This window comes from Chrysemys picta, chromosome 1, assembly GCF_011386835.1.
Source record: "Chrysemys picta bellii isolate R12L10 chromosome 1, ASM1138683v2, whole genome shotgun sequence".
Taxonomy (NCBI): Eukaryota; Metazoa; Chordata; order Testudines; family Emydidae; genus Chrysemys; species Chrysemys picta.
In genome coordinates, this window is record NC_088791.1 from 349,788,508 (window position 1) to 349,802,215 (window position 13,708).

Consider the following 13,708-nt stretch of genomic DNA (forward strand, 5'->3'; position numbering starts at 1 on the left):
AAAAAGGCTAATGTAGTGCCCATCTTTAAAAAAGGGAAGAAGGAGGATCCGGGGAACTACAGGCCAGTCAGCCTCACCTCAGTCCCTGGAAAAATCATGGAGCAGGTCCTCAAGGAATCAATTATGAAACATTTAGAGGAGAGGAAAGTGATCAGGAACAGTCAGCATGGATTCACGAAGGGGAAGTCATGCCTGACTAACCTAATTGCCTTCTATGATGAGATAACTGGCTCTGTGGATGAGGGGAAAGCAGTGGATGTGTTATTCCTTGACTTTAGCAAAGCTTTTGATACGGTCTCCCACAGTATTCTTGCCGCCAAGTTAAAGAAGTATGGGCTGGATGAATGGACTGTAAGGTGGATAGAAAGCTGGCTAGATCGTCGGGCTCAACGGGTAGTGATCAATGGCTCCATGTCTAGTTGGCAGCCGGTTTCAAGCGGAGTGCCCCAAGGGTCGGTCCTGGGGCCGGTTTTGTTTAATATCTTTATTAATGATCTGGAGGATGGTGTGGACTGCACTCTCAGCAAGTTTGCAGATGACACTAAACTAGGAGGCGTGGTAGATACACTAGAGGGTAGGGATCGGATACAGAGGGACCTAGACAAATTAGAAGATTGGGCCGAAAAAAACCTGATGAGGTTCAACAAGGACAAGTGCAGAGTCCTGCACTTAGGACGGAAGAATCCCATGCACTGCTACAGACTAGGGACCGAATGGCTAGGTAGCAGTTCTGCAGAAAAGGACCTAGGGGTCACAGTGGACGAGAAGCTGGATATGAGTCAACAGTGTGCTCTTGTTGCCAAGAAGGCTAACGGCATTTTGGGCTGTATAAGTAGGGGCATTGCCAGCAGATCGAGGGACGTGATCGTTCCCCTTTATTCGACATTGGTGAGGCCTCATCTGGAATACTGTGTCCAGTTTTGGGCCCCACACTACAAGAAGGATGTGGAAAAATTGGAAAGAGTCCAGCGGAGGGCAACAAAAATGATTAGGGGTCTGGAGCACATGACTTATGAGGAGAGGCTGAGGGAACTGAGATTGTTTAGTCTCCAGAAGAGAAGAATGAGGGGGGATTTGATAGCAGCCTTCAACTTCCTGAAGGGGGGTTCTAAAGAGGATGGAGCTCGACTGTTCTCAGTGGTGGCAGACGACAGAACAAGGAGCAATGGTCTCAAGTTGCAGTGGGGGAGGTCCAGGTTGGATATCAGGAAAAACTATTTCACTAGGAGGGTGGTGAAACACTGGAATGCGTTACCTAGGGTGGTGGTGGAGTCTCCTTCCTTGGAGGTTTTTAAGGCCCGGCTTGACAAAGCCCTGGCTGGGATGATTTAGCTGGGAATTGGTCCTGCTTTGAGCAGGGGGTTGGACTAGATGACCTCTTGAGGTCCCTTCCAACTCTGATATTCTATGATTCTATGATTCTAACAGCCCCTCTCCCAGTGCTCCAGCCCTTAAACCCTGGCTGAACCTCTCTGTACTGAGTGGAGATCAGTAGCTCATGTTGTCTCAGATGTAAGGGTCCAGCAAGGAATAGGTGGCTGGTGTTTTTCATCTCCCAGGTCAGCAGCGCTGGAGCTAGCACTGATCTTTCACTTGACGAACAATCTGATTATCCTTGCACGAAGGTGTTTGCTTTTCACGCTGTACACAATTGGGTTCATCAGTGGTGGGACGAGCAGGTAGATGTAGCCCAGGACAATCTGTAGTAAGGGAGATGAGCCCTTCCCCAATCTGTGTATCAAACCCAAGCCAATATCTGGTATGTAGAAGAACAGGACAGCGCAGAGGTGGGAGACACAGGTGTTCAGGGCCCTGAGGCACTCCGCGTGTGATGCAACACTCAGCACAGTTTTGAGGATCATCACATAAGAGAGGAAGATGAGAAGTGAATCCAACCCCACCGTGAAGACTGTAAGAAACAAGCCATAGATGTAGTTGACTGTGATGTCCGAACAAGCCAGCTTCATGACATCCTGGTGCAGGCAGTAGGAATGGGAGAGGACATTGTCTCGACAGTATTGGAATCGTTTCAGGAGAAAGGGGAATGGGAATGATACGGCCACCCCTCTTAGCACACACACCAGTCCCATCTTGGATACGCTCGGCAGGGTTAAGATGGAAGCATATCTCAGTGGGCTAGAGATTGCAACAAAGCGGTCAAATGCCATAAACAAGAGTATGGAGGATTCAGTGAATGCAAATGAGTGGATGAAGAATAGCTGGGCAAAACAGGCATCAAGGCTGATCTCCCTAGAGTTAAACAAATATATGCCCAATATTGTAGGCATGGTGGATATCGATAAGCCAAGGTCTGTGATGGCCAACATGGAAAGGAAAATGTACATGGGCTCATGGAGGCTTGGATCTGTTTTTATAATGAACAGAATGGTTGAATTTCCCAATATTGAAAAAACATAAATGAAGCAGAAGGGGATGGAGATCCAGAGATGGATATCTTCTTGCCCAGATATCCCGGTGAGAAGGAACACTGCAGATTTGAGTTTGGTGTCATTGACAGCTGACATAATGTACAGGGCGGGTTCCAGGAGTTTTTGACTTTCCTCCCTTAAAGGAAAAAGAAAAGGTGACAAGATGATATTTAATGAGAGACCATTCTGCTCTCTGTGCAATTCTAGAGACTCCCAAAAGCTCAAGGAAGATCAGCAAAAATATAGGCTTGGATTTACACCCACAGATAGGAAGATAGGTATTGCCAGACTGGATCAGATTTGCAGTCCATTTAGCTCAGTATCTAGCGGCCAGTTCTAGATACTTCAGTGGAAGGTGGAAGAAGCCCTGTAATAGGCAGCTATGAGATTACCTGCTCCCAAGAAAAGTTTCCCTCGACACCTACTAGCAAGACATATTTTGTGGTGTAAATCAGGAAGGTTGTGGGCCCTTCCAAGACTTTTTAAAACAATCCTCAATACTGGAATTGGATTTTGTGGTTACCCATATACACATTCAGTCAATCTTTGAAAGGTTCTAAGCTCTTGGTCCCATTGATATTTTGTGGCTTTGCGTTCCGCAGCCTACTTGAACACTGTAATTTTACAATTCACACGGACACCCTTTCTGGCTCTTAACTTCTGATTGTGGCCCATTGTATCATGACATGTGTTAACACATGGCAAGTGCATGGTGAAAATGGTCATTGTATTTATCTGCCCTGCATAGAAGCTAATTCAATAATAGTGACTTCAACTACATCACTCCACGTTTAAATGTGTACATTTGATCAGAACTGGGTTCTATTAACTTTCCCTTACCAAATGCTCCCAGTGATACACTCTGACCCCCAAGGATCCCTCCAAGAAAAGCTGAAGTGCTTTGTCTGGCCTATGTTGTCTGAATCCAGAGATGTGGATCATCCTACAGACTTCTCTTCATCCTCACAGTATGACTAGTGCAAACACTAGGTTTCCCCTAATATCCAGTTGAGGCAAGTTACTTCTGACATGCGTGTGTAAGAGGTGATGTGCGTAAATTTCATAAAACCACTATAACACTCCTCTTACCTGCACCTCATCTCTATACTACTGAAACTGAGACTTAGAGAGGTATTGCAGAGGGATTGTGTACATGGCCCTGAATGTAAGTATCATACAATTGTTTACTGCAGAGAGTTAAGAGCACAAACCCATTGCAAACAGTATGTGGAGAACTTCTGAAATACTTTCTAAAGCAAAAGCCATTAAGCAGTGAAGTTTCCACTACTCCTTCCTGTAGAGATTCCAACAACTCTGCTTCTGGCTTTCAATATACAGGCATGACATGAAAGTTTGATTTGTAATATTTGTATTACAATGAGAAGTTTTGGCATAACATCTACACCTCTTTTCTTTAATACACACATGTCAACCCATTCTTTCCCCTCTGATTTACTTTCTGATTTACTGTTATATACGCCATGATGTCCCAGCAATGTTCCTCTGCTATGAACATCGACCAAACTGGACAGTCCGTTCGTAAAAGGGAAAATGCACACAAGTCAGATATCAGGAATGGCAATATACAAAAACCTGTAGGAGAACGCTTCAACCTCCCTGGCCACACAACAGCAGATGTAAAGGTAGCCATCTTACAGCAAAAAAACTTCAGGACCAGACTTCAAAGAGAAACTGCTGAGCTCCAGTTCATTTGCAAATTTGACACCATCAGCTCAGGATTAAACAAAGACTGTGAATGGCAAACCAACTACAAAAGCAGTTTCTCCTCCCTTGGTGTTCACTGCTAGAAGAGGACCTCACCCTCCCTGATTGAACTAACCTCGTTATCTCCAGACTGATTCTTGCCTGCATATTTATACCTTCCTCTGGAAATTTCCATTACATGCGTCTGACGAAGTGGGAATTCACCCACGAAAGCTTATGCTCCAATACATCTGTTAGTCTTTAAGTTGCCACAGGACTCTCTGTTGCTTTTTACAGATCCAGACTAACACGGCTACTCCTCTGATACTTTCAGAGATGATTTCTCAGGTGAGAGTGGGACTTAAAATGTAGCGTCTGTCATCGGGATTTCTTCAGAATCTGAAAAGATCGCAGTGTCTCAGCCTTCATTCAGTCGCTTGTCAGCAAACAGAAGTCTAGTAGCTCCTCTGTCCCTGGGTTAATAGCTGCAGCTCTTAATTCCTGCATTCACAATTGAGCCAGGGAATAACATCTTTGAAAATGGCTCTGGGAAACCAGAGATGGGGCAGAGATGCTGGTTGTTCTGTAACTCTGAGGGGTCTCTACAGGGCAGAGATTCTAGAGCCCTCAGCCAGTCAGGAAACAGACATACGCCCTATCGGACCTGTTACCACAGAGCAACACAGCTCTGAATTCCTGCGTTCACAATCAAGCCAGACAATTTAAAACCTTGAAAATGCATTTGCTGAATAAATTTCCAGGAGCAAATAAATCTGAGGCGATTTGGGAACTGGTCACTTACATTCCGTGGGGTCTCCTCTCGCTCAGCTCCTGGCAGGATCGGGCCCAGAGCACACGGCACCTCTAGAAATAGGATCTCTTGAGAAATCCTGAGGCCGGGCCCCGGGATTTTCATACTCTGAGCTTGCTTTGAATGTCAGATTTCTCAGTAGCTTGAACAGCCCACCATGGAGCATGGGCAGATATATGGAGGGGTTCCCAAACTACCTGTCACTGAGTCACCTCAACAGTCCAGCTGAGGCCTCTGCCGCTGCACAGAACATCTGCAAATGGAAACAGCTTGCAGCCTTTACACATCACCTTACATTGTAAACGTACCCAATTCCTGCTAGACGGGGAGCCGCTGATAGCAGAGGTCTTCACCCTAAAGGACAAGGAGTCATCAGAGAGGTAGCACAGGCAGCAGGCAGTATCTGTTCAGATAGGGAGGCAACTGTATTTATGAAGCATGTTTGCACATTCCCTTGGGGGCCACTTGGCCATCAGGGAACCTCAGCTGCTTGGCTTCGTGTGCAACAACTTTAACCCCTGTCGTGACCAATGGCAAACTGCAGGACAATTCACAGGGGACGTGGGGTGATCCTACCCACCTGGACTGCAGCGCCAGCCCTGCTGCAGGTTCTGTTCCTGGAATCTGGGCTTGTCATAACCAGTGGTGGATTTAGAGTTAGTGGGGCCCCATGCGTAGCTTTATTTTTTGGGTCCCCTTTGGGACCCAGCCAAGGAAAAGAAAGTTTTGTCTTATCTCCCCCTCCCGTTTTTCATTCTGTTTTTTCCATCCTCCTCCTATATTATAAGTAATAAGAAGTAAATGAAAATAAAGTGAGGTACCTTTATTGGCGCAGGGGATTGGGGTGTGGAAGGGCGTGCGGGCGGTCGGGCTCTGGGAGGAAGTTTGGGTGCGGGCTCTGGGCTGGGGCAGGGGGTTGGGGACTGGCTGAGGGGTGTGGGCTCTGAAGAAGTTTGGGTGAGGGACGAGTGCAGGCGCTGGGCTGGGGCAAAGGGTGTGGGAGAAAGTGGGAGGATGGGCTCTGGGAGGAAGTTTGGGTGTGGGGTGCGGGCTCTGGGCTGAGCCAGGGGCTTGTGGTGCAGGAGTGGGCTAGGGGGTGGCACTTTCCTAGGGTGGCACGGCTTCCAAAGTGACTGGCATTCACAACCCTCTGGCAGTGGCTTCTAGGTGGGGGGGCAGGAGGTATCCATGAGCCACTGCCAGCAGCTCCCACTGTCTGCAGTTCCTGGCCAATAGGAGCTGTGGAGTCGGCGCTTGGGGTAGGGGCAGCATAGGGCAAACCTCCCCCCCCAGGGGCTGTAGGGACATTTCGGCCGCTTCTGGGAGAAGGGTGGAGGGAGGGGAGGCAGAGTGGGCAGGATGCCGCCTTAGCCCTGGCTTGCCGCGCTGCTGCTGCAAGGTCCCTGTGTGTCCCTGGAAGGGAGAGGGCTGTGATCTTGCTAAAATAAAATAAAATAGAATAATTAATAATATAGGACCTGATTTCTCCCCAGCAGTCCCTTTTGCGGCATTACAAACCCAGGGTGCAGGGCAGGGAAGGGAGATTCCACAAGGCTCCGTACAGGTAAATTTCCCTCGGATTGTTCCGGGGGGTGTCCCTCCCCTTTTCCCTGAGGAATGAAAAGGGGGACCCAGAATCCAGGGATCCACAAAGTTATGCACAGATCTCAGTGATCCACTGGTATTTAGCCCCTTCCCTCCAATCTCTGAGCCTCCACAACTGCTCTAGGACCCTCTCCAGCTCCCTGCTAGCACAGGATCATCAGATAAGTACTATCAGGGCCTGTCACAGCAGCCACTGCCCGCAGGATCTGCTGAAGAGGCATTGTACAGTGCTGAGAGGGCTACACAGAGATAGGAGGGCTGGTTAGAGTAGCTGATGGGCACAATACCCCAGCCATAGACTGGTCCGGAGGTTTCAACCTTTCCATACCCAGAGTGCTGCCATAGACTCAGTCCGTATTACCTGCATTTATGTTCTGAGGGAGAGGTAGATGGAAACGTCCAGTTTCTCTTGGGGATCCAGGCAGCTGCAGCTGGGCAGCATCATGGCAGCTGAGCGTACAGAGAAAAGTGATCCATTTTCTATGAAAACTCATCCTGAATGAATGGGTGAAAAGGGAACATTTCAGTTTGAGTCTCAGTTACTTATTTTGTTTGTTTTCCAGCCCAGCTGTAGCTGAAAGCATGAGCCTCTGTCCCTTGTACTATAGGACCACACCCCTGGGTGGCAACATTCCCACACTGGGCAGCCCTTTAGGGTGACCATATTTCCTAAAGAGAAAACGGGAGACACCCAGCTGCTCACCAGAGGCCCCCACCCACCCTCCATGCAAGGCTGTTGCCTGTGGCTGGAACACTGCATCCGGCTCTGCCTCACCCCATGCCTGGAGCTGGCATCTCCATTCGTCTCCACTGAACATTCCTCTGCACCCCACTTCCCCACGTTTTTGACAGGAAGGGACATTTCTCCTGTTAGCACTTACGAAGTCAGCAAGAGTATATAGGACAAAAGCCGCCTTTCGAAAAAAATGTCAGGTCAGCTGGGACAGGACTTAAATAAGGGACTGTACCAGCCAAAATGGGACCAATGGGACCCTACCACACACTCAAATGTGAAATTGCAGAACTACTAGCTGTGGTTTGTAACCTATCACTTAGGGCTTGGCTTCACTTGTGAGTGACAGCGCATTACAGCAGCCTGGGGCACACTAGCTCACTCCCCGTCCACACTGGCAAAGCACATAGAGCGCTCTGACTCCGTGGCTACAGTGCTGCTGGTATTCCACCTCGGCGAGTGGAATAACGTTTGCTGCACCCCCGCTGGAGCGCCGCGGCACCAGTGTGGACAAGGTATTGCATTACTGTGCTGTGATTGGCCTCTGGAAACGTCCCACAATCCCCTTAAGTCATGTGGCCACTCTTGTCATTGTTTTGAACTCGCTGTAGGAATGCGGCTATCCCACTTGAAAGCCCTGTTTCTGACAGCAGCTGCTTATCTGCTCTGAGACAGATAAGTGTGGAATGCAGTTTCTCTTTGAAGTCTGGTCCTGAAGTTTTTTTGCTGTAAGATGGCTACCTTTAAATCTGCTATTGTGCGTCCAGGAAGGTTGAAGTGTTCTCCTACATGTTTTTGTATATTGCCATTCCTGATATCTGATTTGTGTCCGTTTATCCTTTTACGTAGTGACTGTCCAGTTTGGCCAATGTACATAGCAGAGGGGCATTGCTGGCACATGATGGCATATATTACATTGGTGGACGTGCAGGTGAATGAACTGGTGATGCTGTGGCTGATCTGGTTAGGTCCTGTGATGGTGTCGCTGGTGTAGATATGTGGGCAGAGTTGGCATTGAAGTTTGTTGCATGGGTTGGTTCCTGTGTTAGAGTTACTATGGTGCGGTGTGTAGTTGCTGGTGAGAATGTGCTGCAGGTTGGTGGGTGGTCTGTGGGCGAGGACTGGCCTGCCTCCCAAGGCCGGTGGAAGTGAGGGATCGTTGTCCAGGATGGGTTGTGGATCACTGATGATGCGTTGGAGAGGTTTTAGCTGAGGACTGTAGGTGATGGCCGGTGGAGTTCTGTTGGTTTCTTTCTTGGGCTTGTCTAGCAGCAGGAGGCACATCTGGCTCTGTTGATCTGTTTCAGTGTTTTGCTGCCGTCCGGGAGGTGGGGCCGTGGGCTCCTCACCGAGCTGCTGGGGCCGCCACGGGGAGCTGCTGGGGATCTCAGGAGAGCTCCTTCCTGCTTAGATAGAAAAGCTTCCTTTGCTTTCTTTCTTTTTCTGAATGCTGCCCCAGAGAGATGCTTTCGTCTTTCACTCATGACTGTTGTTCTGTGCCAGCTATAGTGGCTCTCAACACTCAGTTGAAGGGGACAAATAAGCAGGCTGGTAGCAGGGCCTGAGTGAGGGAAGATATCAGCGTCTTAAGGGCCTAACTGGCTTCTACTACTTCAGTTGACTGTCTGTTCTCCTCAAGTGGATTCAGGGAAGCAGCAGGAAACAGGAAGCTCCCTGTGAAGCTGGTGTTAATCAGTCCAGGCTCCTGGGGGTGCTAGAGGTACATAAGAGGCTCCTCCTCCTCTTTCTACCTGCAGCTCCTGCTGCTTTCTGTTATTCCCTCTCACCTTTTCTCCTGCCTGCCTGTTATGTCTCTCGTGCCCTCCTTCCTCCAGCCCAGCACGCCACCATCTCTGTGCATCTAGAGCAGAGAGAATACTGATGCACCAGCAGCAGACACAATTTTCTACACTCTGGGTTCTAGTGGCGCCCGCCCCCCAAGTCAGGAACCTGAGGTGGCCGCCTCAGTTCGCCTCATGGTAAGGCCAGCCCTGTAACAAGCAACTGTCACACGTCTACACTCAGCTATATCACGTATCACTACAAACCTAGTTAGACAGGCTTTGTTCTGGAGATACTGGAACAGAACTGGCCCAACGTACATTCTTTTGGGAAACCAAGGGGCTCTTGGGACCCAGCATAATTTCCCTGTGTTTCTGAGAGCATCTTCCCATCTATTTGTCCCTTTCTTGTGGAAGCAGCCTTTGCTGAATGCAACCTATGTGAGTCTGGGCCCAATCACTATAGTGCTCAGCCAAGTCTATGTTACAAGGCCAAGATGTTAAACTGATTTTGGCCTCAAACTGCTTTTTCTCAGCTAGACATCTAAGATGAGGCCCCCGTGGCTCTTGCTCTATTGTTTGGCAGTTAGGCCCATTCAGCCTCAATGGCTCACAAACGCCGGTCTGGTGAATGTGCTGAAACTCTCAGCATTTTCGTGACACTCCCACACTCCCCTCAGGAATCCATTACCTACTCCTCACTGTCTCCCCGAGCACCCCCACATCGGCTACCGACACCAAGATGCTGGACTCACGGGGCTTCCCAGAAGTAGCTGTCACAGGAGGCTGTGGTAGGAGACCTTTCATAGACAAATGTCAGGGACGTTGCTCTGTGGAACCCTCACACAGCCTGATCTTAGGGTCTCAGAGTATCTGAGCACCTTGAATGTATTTATCCTCCCGCCGCCACCACTGTGAGGCAGGGCAGGGCTATTATCTACCTGTGCAGGGGCTCAGAGACAGCCAATGGCTTGCCCATGGTCACAGGAATCAAACCCAGCTGCCCTGAGTCACACAGCAGTGCCCAGACCACAGGACCAGCCATCTGAGCAGTGACAGGCCTGGCTGGATTCTCTGCTGCGCCAGCAGAGCTCCCACCGGTGCTGTATAGAGCGGGGATGGCAAGGAGCCAGTTACAGTGGTTTGATTCTCTGGCCTGTTCTCCCCCTGCCTCAGTGGAGTTGAGAGCAGCCTGGGGGCTGGGCTGACCTCCGCCCATTGGTAACAGCTTCCAAGAGCACAGCACGCTCTGACGAAGTCCCTGTGGACAGAGACCACCCCAGAGTGCCCCCTTGAGGCCTGAGGTGGCTCTGCGGGTGCCCTGTCCTTCCCTCTAAAGCCCTTGCAATGTCTTACTCTCAGCTTGGGATAATTAAAACAAGCCCCCACCCTCCCCAGTTTGTGGGGTCACATTAATTCAATCTTCTCTAAAGTAGATGATCTCCTACCCTCCAGCCCCATCCTCCTCCTTTATTCAGGAACCCACCACCACCCTGCTTGCTAGGGTCAGCGTTGATTCAGGCTTGCCACACCCCCTGCTCCTCCTTTTTGCCCAGAGGCCCCACCCTCTGCCCCATCTCTTCCCACTAGGCTCTGGCCCCTGCTCCTCCACTTCCCAGGAAGCTCTGCCCCCCCTAGCAGGGTGGAGTCGGGCCATGGTAAGAGCTGCCCTGGGAACCCAGGCTGTTGTGGGGAGCCCCGTACTCTCCACCTTCCCTCGGGGGTGGGAACAGAGGCTGGGGGCTTCTCTCGGGCCCCCAGGCTCCTGCCCAGGGTAGGTGGAGGGTCTGGGGCTCTTGACACTGACTCTGATTCCCTGGGCAGTTCTTATCATGGCGCAGCTCTAGCTTTTGGCCTGGAGAGTGGGTGGAGCGTTGGGTAATGAGGGGGAGCTGGGGGGGATCTTAGGGGGAGAGGAGGAGCAGAGGGTGGGGCCTCAAGGAGGAAGAAGAGGGGCAGGGGTGGGGTCACCGAGGGGACGGGGCTTCTACCTCTGTCTCTCTTTTGCCTTTTCAAAAGGTGGTCACCCTACAGTGAATGGGTTGGGCTGGGATAGGAGCTAGCTGGGCCTCTGTGGGGGAGTCGAGGCCCGTTTCCACCCCTTTGCATTGCTAGGGCAGCACAAACAGAGGGGCCGGGGAGGGAACCTGGGCCTGAGTGTCTTGCCAGGACTCCTGTGTGTCAGACCCTCACTATCACACAGCTCTGCCCTGCCTCGGTGGGGAGTGGGATGAGCAGGTCTGCTGTGTGCAGAGCCATCAACGGGGGTGGGGAGATGCCTGGATGGCTTCTCCTGGGGATCCTGCATTAATCATATCTCTGACATGATTCAGTCACAAGCACCTGGCTGAAGGTGTAGGGGAAGGGTGGGCCCCTTGAATAGCCCCGTCAACAGCTGGTGCATCGCTCACAGCACTCAGGAGGGACCAGGACTGCGAATGCAGAACAGCCCTGCATCTTTTTTCCTGGCTCCTGGATGTTTTACCAGAGACGGAACAGAGAGGCCAGGTGTAATGGGAAACAACATCCACATCCCTTCTCCTTATTGACTGTATCAAGAGGAATTCTGAGGTCGGAGCAGGTACGGATAGGACTCTTTATGGGCCAACATCCCACCGGTCCCCCCGGCTCTCCATGAACACAGTCACTTTGGGCGACAAAACGGCTATAGTGTACACACTGCAATGGGAATTTTTTGTTGGAAAAAATGCCCAGTTTTGGCGAAAAAAACTTCCACCCCGTGAGAGACTTTTTGTCTTTTCCCCTCCCTTTATTGTCGACAAACAACCAGTGTAGACACTATGCCTGTTTTCTTCAATTTTATTGACCTCCAGAAAATGTCCCACAATTCCCAGGCTGCCACTCTGGTCAGTGGTTTGAACTCCACTGCCCTCCAGCCAATCCATCCCTCCCTCTTGTAATCCTGGGAAATTTAAATCGCATTTCCTGCTTGCTGGCTCAGCATGGAGAGGCGTCCTGGCGTCTTCCCAGGTGAGCATGGCTGGCTGTCACACCAAACGCGCTCCCGCTTGGACCACCGTGGAGCTGTTGGATCTGATCAGTATATGGGGAAGAGTCTCTTCAGTTGCAGCTGTGATTAACACGTAGGAATCAGAACAAATATGGACAAATTTCTCGAGGCTTGTGTGAAAAGGGCTATGATTGGGACAGGCAGCAGTGCAGAGCAAAGATAAAGGAGTACCAGCCACTTCTATAAGGAGCTGAATGCTATCCTCGGTGGTGACCCCACCCCCATCGCCGATACCCCTGTGGATACTTCGAAGGCAGCAGAAAGAGGGGGTAACCCGGAGGCTGAAATTGTGGATGAAGAAGTGGAGGTAGAAGAGGATGTGGCGCTCCCAGCATGGTTTCCCAGTGGGACAAGAAGCCAGGAACTTTTCTCCACTCCAGAAGTGCTCTCCAGGGAGCAGGAAGCAGATGAGATGCAGGGTAAGTTGCTGTGGCTTGTATAGGGAATCGAAAAGTGTTTATGTTTTTATGTGAGCTGCACATTGCCCTGTGTAGCTAATCTGCATGGCCAAGAAGGGTGTCGAGGGACATCAAGACCTGCATGGAGTACTCCAGAGAGAGGTTTTGTAAAGTTTCCACGAGTTACTTGTTAATCCTCTGCCACAGATTCCAAGGGATTGCAGCCTCGTTAGTTCCCCCATTGTAGGGAACTCTCCCATGCCATTGAGCAATCACTGGAGCTGGGACCAAAGCGGCAGATAGCTGAGCTGCATATAGACCGGGGTGAAAGCCACAAGAATGCAGTAGTTGTGCCCTGGTTTCCCTGCTTACCCGCAGCAGTGAGGTGTCAGCTAGAAGGCTGGCTGCCTGTGGAAAAGTGTGAGAGAATTTTAGAATGAGTTCCCTGCAAAGCTGCCCTGCAAGCCGTGACCATTTTGTCTGTACGCACAGCTGCACTCCCCCCGCTCCCGACACTCCCCGTGATTTGGGTGCTCGTGGAGCTGTGTGCCTGCCTAGAGTCAGTGAGAAAGTGATTGCTACTAGTTGCAAAATGCCCTTGTTACTGAAATGTTTCAATCATTTGCTGGAATGTAACAATCCCTCATCTGTGCATTGTCCACAGCAGCCAAGACCTTGAGGAACACACCATGCACCCCTGCCGACCACCTTCGGCAGATAAGGAAAAAGCCAAGACTCAGCAAAGAAGGCATTTTCAGAGAGGTTCTGCATGTGATGACAGACAGACCAGGGAACACAAAGAGTGCTGGGAAGCCGAAAGACAGGACAGAAAAGACAATCAAGCATTTGCTAGGGAAGCGACTGAGCAGATGTTAAAAGTAATGGAGGATCAGACAGAGATGCTCAAGTCTTTAATACAGCTGCAGACTGAGCAGATCTGTGGTTGACCTCCACTGCAGCACGTGCACATGCACAATTCTTTGCCAACCCCATCCCCCTCTATGCTCACACGTTCCTTTTCACTTCACAAGACTCCTCAGTTTCCCCATCACTCCACTCCCTCTCACAGCTTGGACAATGATAGCTGGAGCTACACACAGCTGTGAGGTTTGACCCTTTTTAACAATAAATAAAGGCAAAGGTTTTTAATGGGATGGCATTTTAATTCTGTGTTCTGCAAAAGTGTATAGCAATCAATTCACTCTGGGGAACAGGC

The 13,708-nt window shown here is 50.3% G+C and overlaps 1 protein-coding gene across 1 annotated transcript; it reads right to left on the reverse strand.

Annotated features, from left to right (window-relative positions):
* Window positions 1-1,589: 1,589 nt before the first annotated feature.
* LOC135984220 (olfactory receptor 51G2-like) lies at window positions 1,590-2,525 on the reverse strand. Its single transcript, XM_065598834.1, has one exon. It carries the CDS (start codon window positions 2,523-2,525, stop codon window positions 1,590-1,592), a length of 936 nt encoding a protein of 311 aa, XP_065454906.1.
* Between the last annotated feature and the right edge of the window lie 11,183 nt (window positions 2,526-13,708).